Raw genomic sequence first — 17149 nt, forward strand, 5'->3', positions numbered from 1 at the left:
CTTAATCCCACTGTCGATAACAACCCGGCGCTGCCCCGACCTTACCCCGAGAATGTGTAGTACTCCCGATGGGGGAAGGATGAACGTCCCTCTGTCCCTGCCCCGCTCCTCCAAGCCCCCTACGAAACAGGCCAGCCTCATCATCTATGTTTTCTCTTTATTTTTCGATATATTTATGTACCACATTATATGTTAAAGATAGATTTTTTTTTTTTCTGATATACATTTTTCATCTTATTTACCACAATGACACCACACATACATTGGAAACAGCTCCACGGATCTGGTAGATTGCACAGAATGAATTGTGTCGTAGTTTTGTTCTGTATCCTGAAACGACGTCAAATCCAACAATATGTATTTTTTTTTTAGCTTTTCATAATTTAGAAATAACGATTGTTAAAATAAAACAAAACAAAAGTCACTGAGAAGTGGACTCCAGGGCTGCGATTTCAACCAGAGGCAACATATTATAGTCGATGGGAAACTCCATTCTTCGGTATGGGTTTGGATGGAAGAATTAAGCAGTCCTGACACCTATGTGACAACGGTGTAAACACTGCAGGTAATTGGCATTTCTGGTCGTCAGCTGCTGCTTGGGCTTGTTGGGCTGGTCATACAATCTGGGTCTCATCTACATCCATCTCACCAAGTGTAAAATGAAGGTCCCTGCTCCCAGCACCCACGATGGGTTTGCTTCCGTTTGTGAGCGCAGTGACCCAATCCCATGGGATTGGCACCTGTGTTTCAGCTCCTGAAACACTGAATTGCATATCTGTAAGGAGTATTGAAAACTGCAACTGTTTCCCAACCGGCCATTTGTTGGGGGCCAAGCTTCAGGCAACGAGTGAGGAGATAGGAGTGGGGCACCAGATAATTTCCTTCTAAAAAAATCTAAATAACAAAAAAAATATATTCAAATCTGAGCTTATTTAAAAAGACATAAGGGTGAGCACTTTCATCTTATTTCCTTTAATTTGCAGATTCTATGATATAGAATTTTTTGGATGCACATAACGAAAATAATGACTCTTTCCATTAAAGGGATGCAGAATTATTTGGCTATGCGGATGTTTGATGCGATTCTCTTACTGCACCAACTCTGGCCCCTCCTTAGTCTTCAGCATTGGTTCTGAAGGCCTCTATGAGGCCTTCTAAAGAGTGGATGAACCCAGAGACACTGCAGATACCACCTATAACAAAAATGGCAACATCAAAGAAGACATGGTGCCACAAGAGCTTCCTCCACAAGAGTTTGAGATGGAAAAGACTGGGGAGGAGGAAACAGAGCCCTGCGCCTGTCAGGCTTCCAGTAAGACCCATCAGGAGGGCAAAATGGGGGACATAGATAGCCATGAGTAGGGTGAAAACTACCAGAGCACACCTGAGGGTGAGTCCCCAGGATTTGAGCCGCCCATCGCCCCCGTAGCAGTTGGGGAAGAAAGCCCTGTTTCCATCTTGGAAAAGGGACCGCTCCAGGACTTCCACAGCTGCGAAGAATGGCAAGGGATACGAGAGCAAGGCTTTGGCCACCAAGAAAATGTTGACTACTGCCCTAATGGTAGATGGCAAGTTGTCTGTAATGACCTCCTTGGTCTCATCAGCCCACGTCAGGTAGGCGACCAAGGCAAAGAGTCCCTTAAGGATGCAAGCTGCTATGTGAGTCCAGTTCATCATGCAGTGAAACTCCTTGGGGTTCTGCATGTTCCCCTCCAAGGAAGGCAGAAAGATCTGAGAGGTGTAGCTGAAGACAATGATGCCAATAGAGATGGGAAATTTCTTTACATCAATGTAAAACTTGACTTTGTCCCAGGCCCAGTCACGTGCCCTGGAGAGGCAGTAGGCAATCACCAAGATGTTGATGACAAAGTGGGCTAATGTGCAGAGCAAGCTGAACTTGGAGACTGCCTTGAGGTTCTTCAAGAATGCACAAGGCAGGAGCACTGCCGTGGCAATGATGGACCATGATTTCTGGGAGACGGGCAGGTTGGGGAAGCTGTTGTACATCAGATTCCCACTGACCACCACATAGAGGATACAGGTCATGACCAGTTCAATGATCTGAGCCACATTCACAATTCTGCCCCCAAGGGTGGGGAAGCGAGGCGCGCAGCATGCATTTGCGATGTCCACGTAGGAGTCTCTCACCCTGACTATCTCCCCATCCTCATTCTCTTCGTAAAGACAGGCAATAAGGATTTTCCCAGTGTAGCAGCAAACCACTGCGGCAAAAATTATTAAAAAGAGTCCTAGGTATCCACCATGAAGGATGGCATAGGGCAGGCCCAAAACAAACATCCCCTAGAAAGAGACAAAATGGAAACCGTGTTGCTCAGTGGTGGAGGGGACCAGGCCCACGCCTGCAGCCGAGTACATGCAGCTGCATCATCACAGTCACATGTGCTCTCGCTGCCTCACTGGCACCACCATCACACCCACGCAGTTGATCACACAACCACGCCACGCAGCCGCAGCCACACACAGTGATGCACCACCCTCCCTCGCTGACGTGCTACCCCCACAGTCACACCTGCACATCTGCATGATCTCACACCGCAGCACCCAGAAATAGTGAGTGTGGTTTCAGCGCCCGGGCTTTGCCCCCAGTCTCTACCTTCTCTGTCGCCAGCCCCTCTCAGTGCACCAAGACCCTCATAGCCGGGGACCTCTGGAGGCACCAGACCAGGCCCATCCTGGTGCAATCCTGCCACCAGCCTGGTCACCCCCCAGGCTCCCTATCCCCCTGTCCCCCTAGCCCATGTGCTGGGGTAACCTGATTGGGACACCAGCCAGCCCTAGCCCTGTGGGAGCCACAGTGGGATGGGGATGGGGCTCAGGCCCCTATCTGGCACTGTGCCCTCCTCTGGGGTGGGGGGGCCAAAGGAGAGAACCCTGCTGGGGGCTTTTAGTTTCCTTTTATTTTTTAATATTTCTTTCTTTTTCTTTCCCCCACCATTTTTATCTCTATCTTTCATCTATTTTTTCCCCCCTTCTATGCCCTTTTCCGCCTTCTTTCCCTTTCTCCTAAAGCAGGTTTGCAATCAGTCCGCAGCAGCCGGCCGGGCGCGGATCGCGGATCGCGGAGCGGGATTGGGATCAGGATAAGGGAGCACTGCCCGGTGCCCAGCGGCGGTGGCGGCGCAGCGGTGGCCGTACCTGGATGGCGTTGGTGACGTTCCATCCCGCCTCCCATGCGGTGATCTTGGGCTTGCCCTGCCCAGAGAGCTCGGAGCAGGCCTCCTTGGAGGCGGAGGGCGGCAGGGGCCCGGTGCCGTCCCGCTGGTAGTGGATGTCCCCTTCCAGGGGCGTCTCTGCACCCTCCTCTCCACCCTCGGACTTGAGGATGTCCATTTGCAGCCCCTGCCGATGCTCCATGTCCAGGTCGTCGCAGTGGGCGAACCCCACCGCCTCCTCGTCGGTGGCTGCCTGGAAGCCCATCCTGGCGAACATTCCGCTCATCTTCGCCTGCGATTTGTGGGACACCGAGGTGGCCACGTTGGAGAGCTTGCTGCGGAGGAGGGTGGCCATGGCTGCGGCTCGGGTGACTCCACTGCTCGCAGATTCTCAGGGAAGGGAAAATCCCGACGGGGCGGGCGGGCGGCGGGGCGGTGGACGGGAGCTGGGCGCCCGGCTTTGGGCGGCTGGGAGTGGCTGCTCCGAGCCGCTACCTCCGCGTCCCGGCGCAGTGCGGGCGGCTCCCGGCCGGGGTGCCCAGGGGCATGACACCGCTGCGGGGGGAGTGGGCCCGCACGCTCCGCCGCCCGCTCCGCGCTGCTCCGCGCCGCTCCGCCGGGCCCCGCGGTGGGGTCGGGGGACGAGCCGGGCAGGATGGGGGGCAGTCAGCAGCCGGAGGATGTCACCAGACGGGCAGCGCAAGCCCCTGGTAGAGCGCGCTGTGTCTCCATCGCAGTGCGCCCACCTCACGGAGAGAAGAGGAGAGGGGAGAGAATTACTGCATTTCTGGGGGAGGTACCAGCGTCCCCGGCCAAGCCCAGCCCCCCCGCACTCCTCTCCCGCCCCACCCACGCCCGCCGGGCCCCGCCAGCATCGCCGCAGCGCGGACCCCCCCCCACACCTCCGCCGGGCTCCGCAGCCCCTGCGCTGCCCGCCCTGTCCCGCACCTGCCCCGCACCCGCCCCGCACCTGCCCCGCACCCGCCCCGCACCCGCCCCGCACCCGCCCGCGGGCCCCTGGCCTCCAGTCGCTTCCCCACAGAGAAACAAAAGAGCTCCGCTGAAGAGGCGGACAGGCGTCTATTGACCGGTTCTTAACGGGATTTTCCTCCTCGCACTCCCTTCTTTTGCTTTTTTCTGCCCCCCAAAATGCGCGGCCCCTTCGGAGGCGGAGGGCGGCCTGGGCAGCGAACCCTGCGCGGGGAGCACAGCGGTGTGTGGCCACTTGAGCACAGGGAGCGAGAGCTCAGCTGGATGTAATGATTCCCGCGATCCATGAGCTCCAAAACCGGCTGGACACGGAGCCCCGCTCCTGGTCGGGGCCCTCAGCCGGGCGGCACCGCACCAGCACTGCACCGGCACCCGGCAGGATGCTCAGTGCAGAGCTCTCCGTCCCCCCCAGCTAATGCTGAGATTCTCCTTTCTTTAAATGAAATACCGATATTTTAGTTTTGTTTCCAAGCGCTTATACTCCTTTGTCAGTCAAAAGCCTTACGATTTTTTTTTTTATTTTGAATTTTCCGAGATGAGCGTTCAACACAGCCAACAACGGCAACGGGATATTCCGGTGCTGTGCTGTGACACAGAGAGGTGCAGGGTGGCAGGGAGACTAATGGCATTTTGGAGCGGTGTGCGGAGAGCACGTCTCCTCTGCGGCGAGGGAGCACTTAAATCGTTGTTTTATTGAAAAAATAAAATTATACATATATATATGTCCTTTGAAAGGTGGGGGGAGAGAGGTTGGAATCTGTGTTTCGCTTGCTATTTTGGAAGGTAAAAAAAGAGCATTGTTTTACTACAGATGAGTGGAAAAGCCAGCATTAAATTATTTCCCAATATCGTTGTTGAGGGAGCGGAGAGGGAGCGTTCGGGCTGCGGTTGCAGGTGGGCTGAGGCACTGAGCAGTGGTGGGGAACGAATTCTCCTCGACTCCTAGGGAAAGAAACCTTAAATACCCTCCTGAAATACCTTTTTTTTTCTTTTTTGTGTTTCCCCCCCCGGCAGAATCTGAAAGAAAATTGTGTGCAAAGAGACTGAAAGGCTTAAAACCCCCTCCCCAAATAAATATTCCCAATGAGGTCTTTACCCCTAAGAGGTGTCTCGGCTGCTGTTCCCGGCTCCCGGTGTAAGGATGGGGTAGCTGCTGCTACAGCCAACTCCGCAAAAATGGGGCTTTTGGATGGTAGCAGAGGAGGCTTTGCGGAGGAATTATTACATGTCAGTGCACAAATAGGTCGAGAAAGCCGAGCGGGGAAGCGCTTCGCCCCGAGTTTACCATCGTCTCGACGGGCTGTGGTTTAAGCAGGGAAAATTAAAATCGGCCAGAGGAGGATGCATTGGGCTCGGGCCGTCACTGGAACTGCTGTTTCACCTCTTCCCACCACTGGAAAATGACTGCTACGACGAACACCTCGAGGGATTAATCCAACGATTTCTTTCTCTTTGTATTATTATTATTAATTTTATTTATCCTAAAACGAGTTTTTTGTGAAAGAAGACATGAAGAACACCTGTTTCTGGAGGCTGCAAGGGGCATCAGGGAAGAAGGAACGAAAATTCATCCAAACCTCTGTCTGGTACGTGAATATTTCCTTAAATCGCCTTGACACATCTCCGACCCTGCCCCAGCACATCCAAACCTCATCTGGGAGCCCTAAGACGGCCCCGCCGGACATGACGCCGCACCCCCAGCCAGCACCCCTCGATCGGGGAGAGGAAGGGAGTCTCAGCTATCTCAATGATCTTTAAGGTCCCTTCCAACCCCAGTCTATCTATGATCGTGCCAAGGGTGGAGGAGATGGGCTTTCGGTTGCTCGTTGAGCATCCAGAGTGTGACGGATGTGCCGGGCTGGGTAAAAAAATCCCAAACGAAGACAAATAAATAAATAAATAAATAAATAGGTAAACAAATATTACACTTAAAATAATATCTAAACCCGAACAAAACCCCAAACCAACAACATAAAAAAACCAACAACAACAAAAAAACCCCCAACCAAACCCAAGCCCACCAAAACCAAACAAAACCCTCCAAAAAGCAACAAACCAACCAAAAACTCCAAATAAAAAACCCCACAGGGATCTCGAAAGTAAGTCCAGGTTCTCGGGGCCAGTGCAGAGAGGCTGCCCCCGGGCAGGGACTCCTCTGTGAGGGCCGTGGGACCCTCGTCCTCCTCGAGGGGCTCGGGCCGTTCCTCCGGCCAGGGATGCCATCGGGTTGGGGAAGTCTCTTTTCCCGCTGCTGGACGCAGCTGTGCCCCCTCTTTGCTCGGGGAACCCCTCGCTCTGACACCCTACAGAACGCCAGGGGTCTGCTGAGCCTCGTCGGACACCGAGATGAGTAGGAAACTGAGAGAGGGGGGGTGCGGGCGTTGCGCAGAGTTGCCGGGGGATGCAGAGGATAGTAAGGAGTTCAGGTTCTGGCGAGGTCCGAGGGATACAGGAGCAGGGGATGCCGCGGTGCCGCTGTGCCCACCCGGTTTTAATGCTAGGAGCTGAGCCAACACACGCCTCTCCCACCCCCGCGCTGGTGGTGCGCACCTCGGAGCCGCCCTAACCAGCCCCTGGGACGGCAGCTCGCTTCTGCCCCTTTTCCAGGAGAGGGAGAAAAAGACTTTCTGCAGTACACCTGGGGAAAAAAAAAGAAAATCCACTCCGGACTTCTACCGGCGGCTGAAATCGGGGAGAAAGCGGGGGACGGGACATACAGAGAAAAAGAGGGAGACGAAGAGAGGAAAGCGGAGCCCGGAGAGACGGAGAGGAGGGTCGGGGCATTTACCTGCTTCTCTCCCCATCCCTGCCTGCAGCGCGCCGGGGAGCGGGAGCTGAGCGAGGCGTGGGAGGTTAGAGGGGCGGATCGATGGACGGACGGACGGACCGACAGACGGAGGCAGCCGCGTCACTCCTGAACTCTCTCTAACTCCCAATTAACCCAAGCAGGATAACGGTGCCAAACCTCATCGAAAGGTTAGCGGCTCTCAGAGGGGCGCTTGAGCTGCAAATCGTTTCAGACGAAGCTAAAGAGCGAGCAGCAGCCTCTCCTCTGCCAGAGCTGGCGCCGGGGGGCTCTGGCACTAGCTGCTTTCTCCGCAGCCGCTCCCCGTAGCGGGATGGATGTCTCCTGTACCCCCTCGAGCAGCCCTGGGGGTGTGCAGCCCTGCTTCTGCGGAGAACAGCTTATCCAGACCTCCCCATCCTCCCCAGGAAACGCCACTTCCAGCCAGAGGAGCGACTGCCTTATCTCTTCAGAGAAGGCTCGTGGGATTTGTGGCTGGGTCTTCTGATTAACAAGCTAAGGGAAAAGACCTATTCGTGCTCAAAAATCATTTAAGGGAAGCAGAGAAGGCCAATCCTGGGTGGATGGGCTTTCTACAGCCCTCGCTACCAGTCCCTCTTCATGCTGCTGGGTGGCACAGCACAGTGCCAGTTGGATGAAGGTGTGATTATTTGGGAGCAGGACAGGTTCATTGCTCAGTCAGACTCCCAGCCCCCAAAGGATTTGATTCACCTGGGCTTTTGGTGGGCTGTGAACTGCCACAAACACACTGGGCTGCAAATTGTGACCATGTGAAAAGGGGGACTTGTAAATCCTGCTTGTTCATTCTCACCCTCCTTTGCAATACTCACAAAAAGTGTGGGTGACTGAATGCAGGTGTGTAACCCTCTGATTCCTGCTCAGTTTCCTTACTCATGCCATAATAATTCCTGAAAATCTGCTGCCGGGCATCTCCAGCAGAGCTGCCAGCTGCAGAAACAAGAAGGCTGAGGGGCACCTTCTGCCTAATGACCTGAGAAGATTCCGTGGTCACTTCTGCCCGTGGAGCAGACATCGTGCAGTCAGCTCAAGCAGTCACTGTCAGAGCAGTAGCCACCCCCCTGGACATGTACCTGGGTACTTAGAGAGGTGATCCCAGGAGTGGGTAGCAGTCCTCCTTCCCCCAGCCACTCCCAAAAGAACCTCTAGATGCCATCCCCACAGCATCAGTGATGCACAAGCTTATTCTCAGCTCTTGTCCATGAGTGGCTGCACAGCAGTGCCCTTCATCCCAGCTTGGCCTCCTGTGCCCCCTCTGATACCACGTTGGGAACTCTGACAGGATAATAAAGAGTTGCACAATATAGTATAAAAAGGCAATTAGACAAATTGCTGGACTGGGACCAGCTCCTGTGACCTAGTTAATAGCTCTGGGAATTTCAGGAAGGTAGGGAAGGGAAAGGCCTCGGTATCAGGATGTGGTGAGTGGGTTTTGGAGGGGAGGATGGGCTGTGGGATGCAGTCCAGCACACTGGAATGCCCCAGGCCTTGGGTTCCACCTTCTCCCTGTTGCCCATGTTTAGAGCTGACTGACATGTTGAAGGTACAAGGCAAAAATGCTGGATGCAGAATCACACAAGCTGCTGCTTGTTTTGTGCTCTGGCTGTTGAGACTGAATTCACAGTTTGGTGTTCAAGACAAGGACAGCTGCAGCCAGGCTGACAGACACTGCAATAAAATAACCATAAAAAATCCAGAGGCAAAGTCTCCAGGAGAAAGCCCACAGTGGATGTCCCCTCTTTATTTAATTTTTTTACTGAACACAAAATGGCTGCCTAAATTATAGAGACATAAAACAAAGACTGAGCATATAAAGGGCTGTGAATATCATCATTTTAGATTAACATGTCTTACAGTAAGAAAATTTGCCAGGAGAATATGTAAAAACTAAATAAAGGCATCTTGATTTAACCTCACTATTTACAAAATAGACAGCTTCTCATCTCTAGTTTGGGAGACAGTTTATACATGAATTTCTGTGACTTTCATTTCCCAGAAGGGAGGAGCCCCGATAAACCATTATCATCTATAAGCTAAACATTTATTTGCAATTTGACCACAACATTCCCAATAAGATGGAATTAAATTTAGCTTGTAGTTTGTCTCTATGGTTGACATCAAAATTAAGTGATAACCATTGGGCACTTGCAGTACCAAATTCCCAGCTCATTACAAAAATTTTATTGTTCCCATGAGCTTAACAGCATTTTCACGGACTTAATACATAAAGCTTCATCAATGTCAAATTAAATATTCATATATATATACATGCGCTTGTATTTCAACTATGACATAGTCTTTCTCAGACTATGGAGTGGGAAAGGAAAGCACATACTTCATAGGTGCCAAGCTTTTTAATGTCAACTTTCAAATAAAAAGCTCTTCTGCTGCAGTTGCGGAGCCTAAGTGCTGCTTTTTGAAATTAGATTTTTGTGATCTCTAGTCCTAGATTGGCTGTTTTCCTCCAGCATAACATTATTTTTGGGTTTGCTTTTTTTTTTTTTTTTTTGGTGATTTTAAGCAAAATTGGGGGCAACCTGCAAAGAAAGCACAAGTTGCAGGGAGTCTGCATTACCTCTAGCCATAGTTAACCAGTGGTGACCACACATAATGTTTCAAAGCACAGAATAAAAGCTGCTGTAATGAATGATGGCTGGTTTGTACAGGAAATTTCTCCCTAAGGAGCCTGTGGTCAGATGATGCTCCAGTACTGGAAAGCTTTTATATAATTATATTTTTTCTTTATTTTTTTCCTCTTTTAAATGTTATTTTTTCTTAATTTTATTCCATCTGTGCATGCAGTGAGGAAGAGCCTCTCCGAGCAGAGGGACAGCCCCAGAAGCCAGCTTGCCTTTGGGGTGTTTCCTGTCAGGAGGGTTCACTCTCAGCCAGCTCCATCCCCCATCTGTCCATTTTCATTCTCCTTTTTGTGTCCATTTCTGATAAAAGCAGGTCAGCAACACACACAGTCACTCACATCTCTTGCAAATGTCTCCCAGCCCCATCCAAAAGCCAAGACCAGCATACTGGAAAAACCTGGTCCCTGCTTTGTGATATTCCTGGTGCTCAGCCAAGGCCAACAGGGGAAGGCAGCATACAGAAGTTTGTGTATCTTCCTTTAACAGAATCTTGCTCGATGTTTTGGAGTGGCACAAACTGGGTACTCCTAACCCTGAGACTTCTGCTACTGGGAAAATTGCAGCTGAGTCTCTGAACCAGAACCCCACCTGAATTTGTGGAGCCTGCTGTTTCCAGCAGCAGGATTTGGATGTGCAGCCTCTGCATGTGGATATCATCAATCAGTTTGGGTCAATTTTTTTGCAGAGACCAAAAATAAAAGCCATTTAAGAGTACAGTAAAAATCTCAACCCAGAAAAACATCACACGTAGCTATTGCTGTGTCCTAAGGAACACCAAAGGGCAAGGTGAGGTATGTCATTGCTTTATCCAAAGGGAAAGACAGCTCAGCCCACAGCAACACTTCCCATGCCATGGCATCTGCAGAGAACCTCACCTCATGCTGGTGTTCTTGAGTCCCCTGCATGCCCACTCTGAGCTGGGGAATACTGGTGCTTATGGGGGAGGACTGGATGCTGCACTCATCTCAACTTCCTCTGCTCTGCAGTTCAAGCAGAGTCCTAAAGTCTTAAATAAAGCAGGCAAAGAGAAAAAAATCCCTCTTTTTGTAAGAAGTCTCCACACACATTGATTCCTTTCATCCCACAACACTAGCGTGAGCAATGCAATGAACAGTGCTGGGAGAACACACTGCAGCCCAGGGAGAGGGAGACCACAGGGCTCTCTGCAACCAAAGGGGACTCAGAATCAGGCAGAACCAGCCTTTCCAGGACTGCTGGGGTGCAAGGAAATGCAGTTACCTGTGTCTGACACAAGCAATAGAGAATCTGTTTGTTTCTTACATGGCTCAGAGAGATCCGCCAATCTCAGTGTCTTAATCTGCTTTTTCAGGAGTGTCTATAGCAACCCTGGATACACTGAGCAGCAGATCACCTCCCACTGCAGACAGTCCTCTGTGCTGACTTATGGATCCAGTCACAGGGACAGCACTTTGTAATTACAGTCTAAATGTAGCATTTCTATACAGTTTCTCAAATACTCTGACCTGGAAAGCTTTCCTGTCAGCACTTCAGAGTAGGAAAGCTCGGACAGGGTAATATTTACTGTCCTCACGAGCAAGCAAGCAGTGAGTTCCCTGTCCAGAGGCACCTAAGGAGTCCAGTCAGCCCTGGGGGTTTCAGCATCAACCACACAGGCAGAAGACCAGACCACTACAGAGAGGGTTTTTTCTCTCATCTAGTGTAAAGTACAGAAAGAGAACAGATAGCATCTTACTTTTTTTTTAATGAACCTGTAGGATGAGGATTTCCCCCCAGTGCCCTCCCTCTCCTTTTCCCCAGAGCTCATTTTTCACTTTGTCATGCAATTCCCAGCTGGCCAGCTGCAGCCGGCTCTCTCCCTTTTCCATTACACACTCGGCTGAGCCAAGGACGAAAGGGCCCCTGGATTCCAGTGAGAAGGTAATTAATTGACTTTCTGCTCTCATTGCTATGCGGCAAAGGTAGAAGCCCGCAGCAGCCACAGTTCATCTTTAATCCTGGAAGATTAGTCACAAATGGCATCATTATGGAGGTGATCAGCTGCCCCCAATAAAGGAACTAAGGCGGGCTCTCAGGATGAGGAGACCGAGAGCCACGAGTAACAAACACCCTGTTGACCCATCAGCCAGGTGTTGGCATTTGTAGCTCCTCTCTCATATGGTCTTTCTCCTTTACATCTTAAACCTGTCCTAACCTCCAAGCTGGGCTGAGATCAGAGCCACCACTGCTTTGGTGGCTGGTGTCACCCCCCAGCCACACATTCCAGGTAGGAATAAAAAAAAAAAAAAAAATCACTTTTTGGAAATGTAGGTAAAATAAGTGACTGATTTGATGTCCCATCCCTGGAAGTGTTCAATGCCAGGTTAGACAGGGCTTTGAGCAATCTGGTCTAGTAGAAGGTGCCTCTGCCCATGGCAGGAGGCTGGAACAAGATGGTCTTTAAGGTCCCTCCCAACCAAAACCACTCTGTGATTCTATGCTTGTGCAGTGTGCCAAGCTCAGGTGAGCACCTTTCCCCTTTTTGACAGCAGTGCTGTCCCCTCAGAGACAGAGACATCACCAAAATCAGCTTCTTAGTGTGATGGAATGGAAAATTCTACCAAAACTTTTTACAAGATCATTTTTCAGCTCAAAATACCAAGCACTATTCTCTATCTGAGACATAAGGACCACTCACATGCAGAATATTACACATGTGCTGAAAACATGTTTGAATTTTAGCTCTAGACACACACTGGAAATTATTTCCTCTCTTTTCAGCAGCAATAAGTAATGGTAAAATGAACCCATTTTCCTACTGGAAGAAAGACTATTAAACCAGGGAGATGCTTCCATTCTAAGCACTAGAACGTTTACAGAATGTCTGACTAAGAGCAATTGTTTTGTTAATTGTGTAAAATAGCTTCTTATTCTTCAAGGGTTTTTTATTTCCCTGGTGATTTTCAACTAAGCTGATCTTCCCTATCTGCTAAGTTTCTGTTTAAGCACTTCTCCAATAGTCGTACTCCAGATTTAAAGCAATTTGGTAAGGAAGTTCTACCCAGGGGCAGAGAACTTGAGGGCATCCCAGTATTTCATGGCTGCCCAAAACTGCTTCTGCTGATGCCAGGAATCCATGTGGTACCTTCTTTCCTGCAGCTAGCACCAGCAGGGAAAGGTGGCCTTCTTGGGACAGCTCTTTCTCTCAAAACCCAAGGTGGTTATTTGGGCACATTCAGCCAGATAAGGGTTTCTCACTGTGCTGGAGTTTGGGGAGTTCATCATGTCTCCCCTGAGTAATCAGTTGTTCTCTACAGCCCTCTCTGGCTTTTGGTGATTTCTCACTTCCCCTCAGCACAATGCCTCCAGCCCTGCAGGGCCTGATGTGCTATTTGCCTGAGAAGGTCAGCAGCAGAACAAATATTTGCCCTTCCTGTGTCTCATTCAGGGCTTTATAAGAATTAAAGTTTTATTCTATGATCAAACTGTATCTCTCTCTCTTTTTTTTTCTTGGTTCCTTGTTACTCTAATACTGTTTCCTTTGATTTTCAGATAGTACTAATGCCATTTTGTCAGCATACACACACAAAACCTTGCTAGGCTCTAAATCTGTGTCTTAGTGACAGCACAAAAAAGCATTGTTCTCATAGAATCACACAATTACTTGGGTTGGAAGGGACCTTAAAACCATCTTGTTCCAACTCCCTCCCATGGGCAGGAACACCTTCCTCTAGAGAAGGTTTCTCCAAGCCCTGTCCAACCTGGCCTTGAACATTTCCAGGGAGCGGGGTCTCTGCAGGATGGTCCCCACATGGGGCCAGACCCCACATTCACATTGATAACCATAGAAGAGCCTTTTCTCCTTCTGTGCCTTGTCGTCCACTCACTGGTGGAAGTTCAGCCTCTTCTACTCACCTGTGTCCCAAGACACATTCACCTGCAGATCAGGGCTAATTTCTGGTTCAGCCTCCATAGCACTGCACAAGGAGTGCACAGGGGCTCACGTGGAGTGTGCTGAGGAAGGATGTAGAGAGGTTTACTGGCTACAAGGCAAAACCTGTCAGTGGAAACAATGCAGAGATCCTCTTCTCACTTCTGGTCAGGTCCATCATCAGTGTACAACGCCTGTAAAAGCACAAGGCTCAGTCCCCTGCCAGCATGCCCAGGAGAGCTGTCTCATTTCACTGAGGTGGCAACTGCTCTCTCGCATGGATCTGAGCACAGTCGTCACACACAGGGAGCTGAGAGGGACCCCAGCTGCAACAACAGCAGGAGTAAAAGCACATTGTTAAAGGTGTCAGCTTACAGCACACAGCTGGGTAAAAGCAGAGATTCATTTGCACCTTTCTGAAAGTGTTGCAAAGCCTGAAAGTAATTTCTTTCACTATTCTTTGAGCCTTGTGAACTGCCTTCTTCAACCCTGTACGGTGTTTACTCTAAAACTTAATGAAGGTGACCTATGTTTCTGTTATTTACAAACAGCTGGTTTTCTGTGATCCTCACAAACCATGTGGCTGTACAATCAGTGGTACAGCAGCATCAAAGTGTGCAGGCAGCAACAGCATCCCAGGAAGCTACATTCTGGTGTTCCCAACTCCCTTTTCCATCACTGCATCCAAGGGATTTCTGCTTGTGTCACCAGTAGCCTTAATGCACTTACCTGCATGACAGCTGTGCTTCCCCCTTCTCCTCCCCAGCTGCCTGCATCAGAAACTGGGACATAGCTCTGAGAGGCTCTCTAGAGTGATACTGAAGAAAATACAAAGGTAAAATGTGTTTTACTGTTTGAACATTTAACACCTCACACAGACTTTAACAGCTTTGAATTTACAGCCCACTGGACCATTCCTGCGCTTGAACAGGTGTGCCATGAGCTGTGATTTGCATCCACCTGCACAACCTGAGCACTCCCCTGTGTCCATGGTGAGACCGCAGAGCTGCTGCCCTTTGTCTCTGATGTGCGAAAAAATAATGCCTTAGGTCGTAAAGAGGCATTTCTGAATGGGCACACACCCTCGGGGTACTGTGTTATGAAGGAAGGAAGTGTATTACCTGAGCCATAGTAAAATTAATTGTTTTAAAATGTGTAGGTGGAGAAATGTGCACATAGTGTACATAGAATCTCCTGAGCTGGAAGGGGCCCACGATGATCATCGAGTCCAACCCCTAGCCCTGCACAGCACACCCCAGCAATCCCACGTGCCTGAGAGAGAGCATTATCCAAATGCTTCTTGAGCTCTGGCAGTCTTGGTGCTGAAAAAGATGTAACTGCTATATATAGAACACAGTGGCTACAGTAAATCACCCTTTTCCCCATGGAGTTACAGCAGGGTGTGATTTGGTTCATGTTTTATGCCCTCAGATTTTCTCTGGGGCACTCTTCTGTAGGTTACTGGAGATACAGATACTGTTACAGATAATGGAGCTACAGCCACTCATCAACATCCATCCATCCTTGTTGCAGTTGCCCCTTTGCTCAGTGAATCACTTTGTTCTTTGGGGGCCAATAACAGAGGAGCAGCCAGCACTGGCTCAACATCTTTCAAGAGGGTTGAGCTGGGCAGATTCAGAACTCTGAGCCTAGGACATTTTGGTTGTGCTGCTGATACACTGTGGGTATTGTTGCCAAATGCTCAGCGTACACAAACCGAGGGGCCGTGATTGTGTAGATTAGGAGGCCCAAAGTAGTGTGAGGCAATGGGGAATTATTCCTTGCTTTATCTCCTCTGCTCAGTGTACGTCATCATTCCTGCCACTCCATGATCCCTGGTCCCAAAGGATGCAGCTGCCAGTGCTGTTCACCTGATAAGGGAAATTCTGTCGTGTTTGTTGTACAGTTTCTTTCCTTGCATATTTTGCATAGCCACGACTGTTATTCTGCATTTCTTATGTATAAAGAGATATGGAAGACAGCACACACAAGGAACTCTAATTAAAATGCATGTATTTGCTGCTGATGTTACAACATTCACAGTGGAGACCAGACCTGGATGCCTGATGTTACAGTGTGCCATGCAAATTTATGCTGAATACCACGATACTCGATGGGAAGCTATATAATAATTGTCCCAGGAAAAATTGTCTGCACAAGAAGGTGTGGTGCATGTTCCCCTCCCTCTCTCTCCCTTGTCCATATTTTAACAGCACAGGTGAGACTTAGTTGGGGCACTTGAGATGCTTCAGACAGAGCAGCCCACCCCCAAGGGCACCATTTCCCTGCCTGACCTGCAGCACATTGCCAGTGTGAGCTGGAACCTCTGCCTTCCTCCTCCAATTGCATTATGCTGTAAATAAAAACCAGAACATTTTAAGGTACTGTAACGTCTCCTCCTGCCCATTTCTGTGGCCAAGGTGATCTCTATCACCAGTGATTCAGATAATGAAACCAGAAAAGCAAGCTCAGAAAAGGGAGGTCAAGTATTAATAACTATAGTCATATGGAAATCTTGTCCTATATGCAATACTGAATGGGAATATTTATCTGCTCACCCAGGGATAATACTTACCTAAAGCCATCCAAATACCCACTTGGTACAAGGGATCTGCTGTGCCCCACTGGGACACTCTCAGCTACTGCAAATTGTGCCTGTACCCAGTGGAAATGTCTGTTTGCATCAACTGGGATCTGCAGTTCTAGGAGTTCCTGCTTAGCACTTGGCTATAGACTATCCAGCAGAAAAAAGGTCAGCCTATGATATCTCCTCAGCTGGAAAAGAGAGAGATTATCTAAGAAGTGTCCATTACTCATCTAATGGCCAATGTTTGATTATCAAGCATGGCTCCTCTTGGACTGAAGCCTCAGTCAGCAAATGTGTGTATCAAAGGCGAGGTCTGCAGTGCCAGCTGATAGCCCTCAGCTTTTGTGCTCTTAGCCAGGGTGAAAATGTCACAATATTCAGGAAAGCTAGAGGTCTAGGTCTCATTTAAATAAGCTGATGGCTGGGGAAATGCACATCATTGACCAGAAGGGTATTTTCTACCTTTCAAAACTCTACTTTGTTGGAAATAGGCTAAAAGCAACTTCTAGACATGAAATTAGGAAAGGAGACACTCTGGGCAAATAAGATGTGCTTGTTGATTCACAGATAGAAAAAGTCTTTATTCATCCTCATTTAAAAACATGGCAAAACACCCCATATCTTTTTCTATGTCTCAGTATGCCTGTCCAAGAAATGGCAATGCTAAACTTAATTTTATTTACAGCTTTTGGGGAAGTTAAATATTTTGACCTCTACCTTTAAATCACAGTGCTCTCAGTATTTCTTTCCTACTCTGATCCCATTGCAAGAGGTGGGGGAATTTCTATGCTTTCATCGGGAGACAGATCAGGCTCATCAGGAATTTTCAGTGCTTGTTTCTTTGTTCTGTTTCAGGCTTGTGTGTTCAAGAACTGGCTTATTGTCCGGCCTGCTAATGTTTTCAGTTATGTGGTGCCCAATTCAATATCCCTACCTGACTGGGAGGCAGCAGGAGTTGGCTTTTTGTGTTCTCTGACCTAGAGCTGACTCCATTTGCTGCCTATCTGACTAACTAGTGAAGCAGAAAATGCTCACAATACAGCACAA

At 49.4% G+C, this 17149-nt stretch overlaps 1 protein-coding gene and 2 long non-coding RNA genes across 3 annotated transcripts; 1 reads left to right on the forward strand and 2 right to left on the reverse strand.

The window, feature by feature from the left end:
* Positions 1 to 140: 140 nt before the first annotated feature.
* On the reverse strand, positions 141 to 3938 carry SLC32A1 (solute carrier family 32 member 1). Its single transcript, XM_064673582.1, has 2 exons — positions 3157 to 3938; positions 141 to 2301 (listed from the first exon to the last, which is right to left on the reverse strand). The coding sequence occupies exons 1-2, from the start codon at positions 3526 to 3528 to the stop codon at positions 1114 to 1116; spliced, it is 1560 nt and encodes a 519-aa protein (XP_064529652.1). The 5' UTR covers positions 3529 to 3938; the 3' UTR covers positions 141 to 1113.
* A 215-nt stretch (positions 3939 to 4153) lies between these two features.
* Positions 4154 to 8906, forward strand: LOC135423400 (uncharacterized). The gene is made up of 2 exons (XR_010434809.1): positions 4154 to 5749; positions 6980 to 8906. It is a non-coding gene; the product is annotated as an uncharacterized LOC135423400 (long non-coding RNA).
* LOC135423401 (uncharacterized) lies at positions 8680 to 14361 on the reverse strand. The gene is made up of 2 exons (XR_010434811.1): positions 14245 to 14361; positions 8680 to 13709 (listed from the first exon to the last, which is right to left on the reverse strand). It is a non-coding gene; the product is annotated as an uncharacterized LOC135423401 (long non-coding RNA).
* Between the last annotated feature and the right edge of the window lie 2788 nt (positions 14362 to 17149).

The sequence above is a fragment of the Pseudopipra pipra genome, chromosome 17 (genome assembly GCF_036250125.1).
Source record: "Pseudopipra pipra isolate bDixPip1 chromosome 17, bDixPip1.hap1, whole genome shotgun sequence".
NCBI classification, from domain to species: domain Eukaryota; kingdom Metazoa; phylum Chordata; class Aves; order Passeriformes; family Pipridae; genus Pseudopipra; species Pseudopipra pipra.

Excerpts from the sequence above, each read along its gene's own strand:
- SLC32A1 (XM_064673582.1), bottom strand. The coding sequence starts at position 3,528 with ATGGCCACCCTCCTCCGCAGCAAGCTCTCCAACGTGGCCACCTCGGTG. Across the intron at positions 2,302-3,156 it reads ACGTCACCAACGCCATCCAG|GGGATGTTTGTTTTGGGCCT; the intron begins GTACGGCCACCG and ends GTCTCTTTCTAG.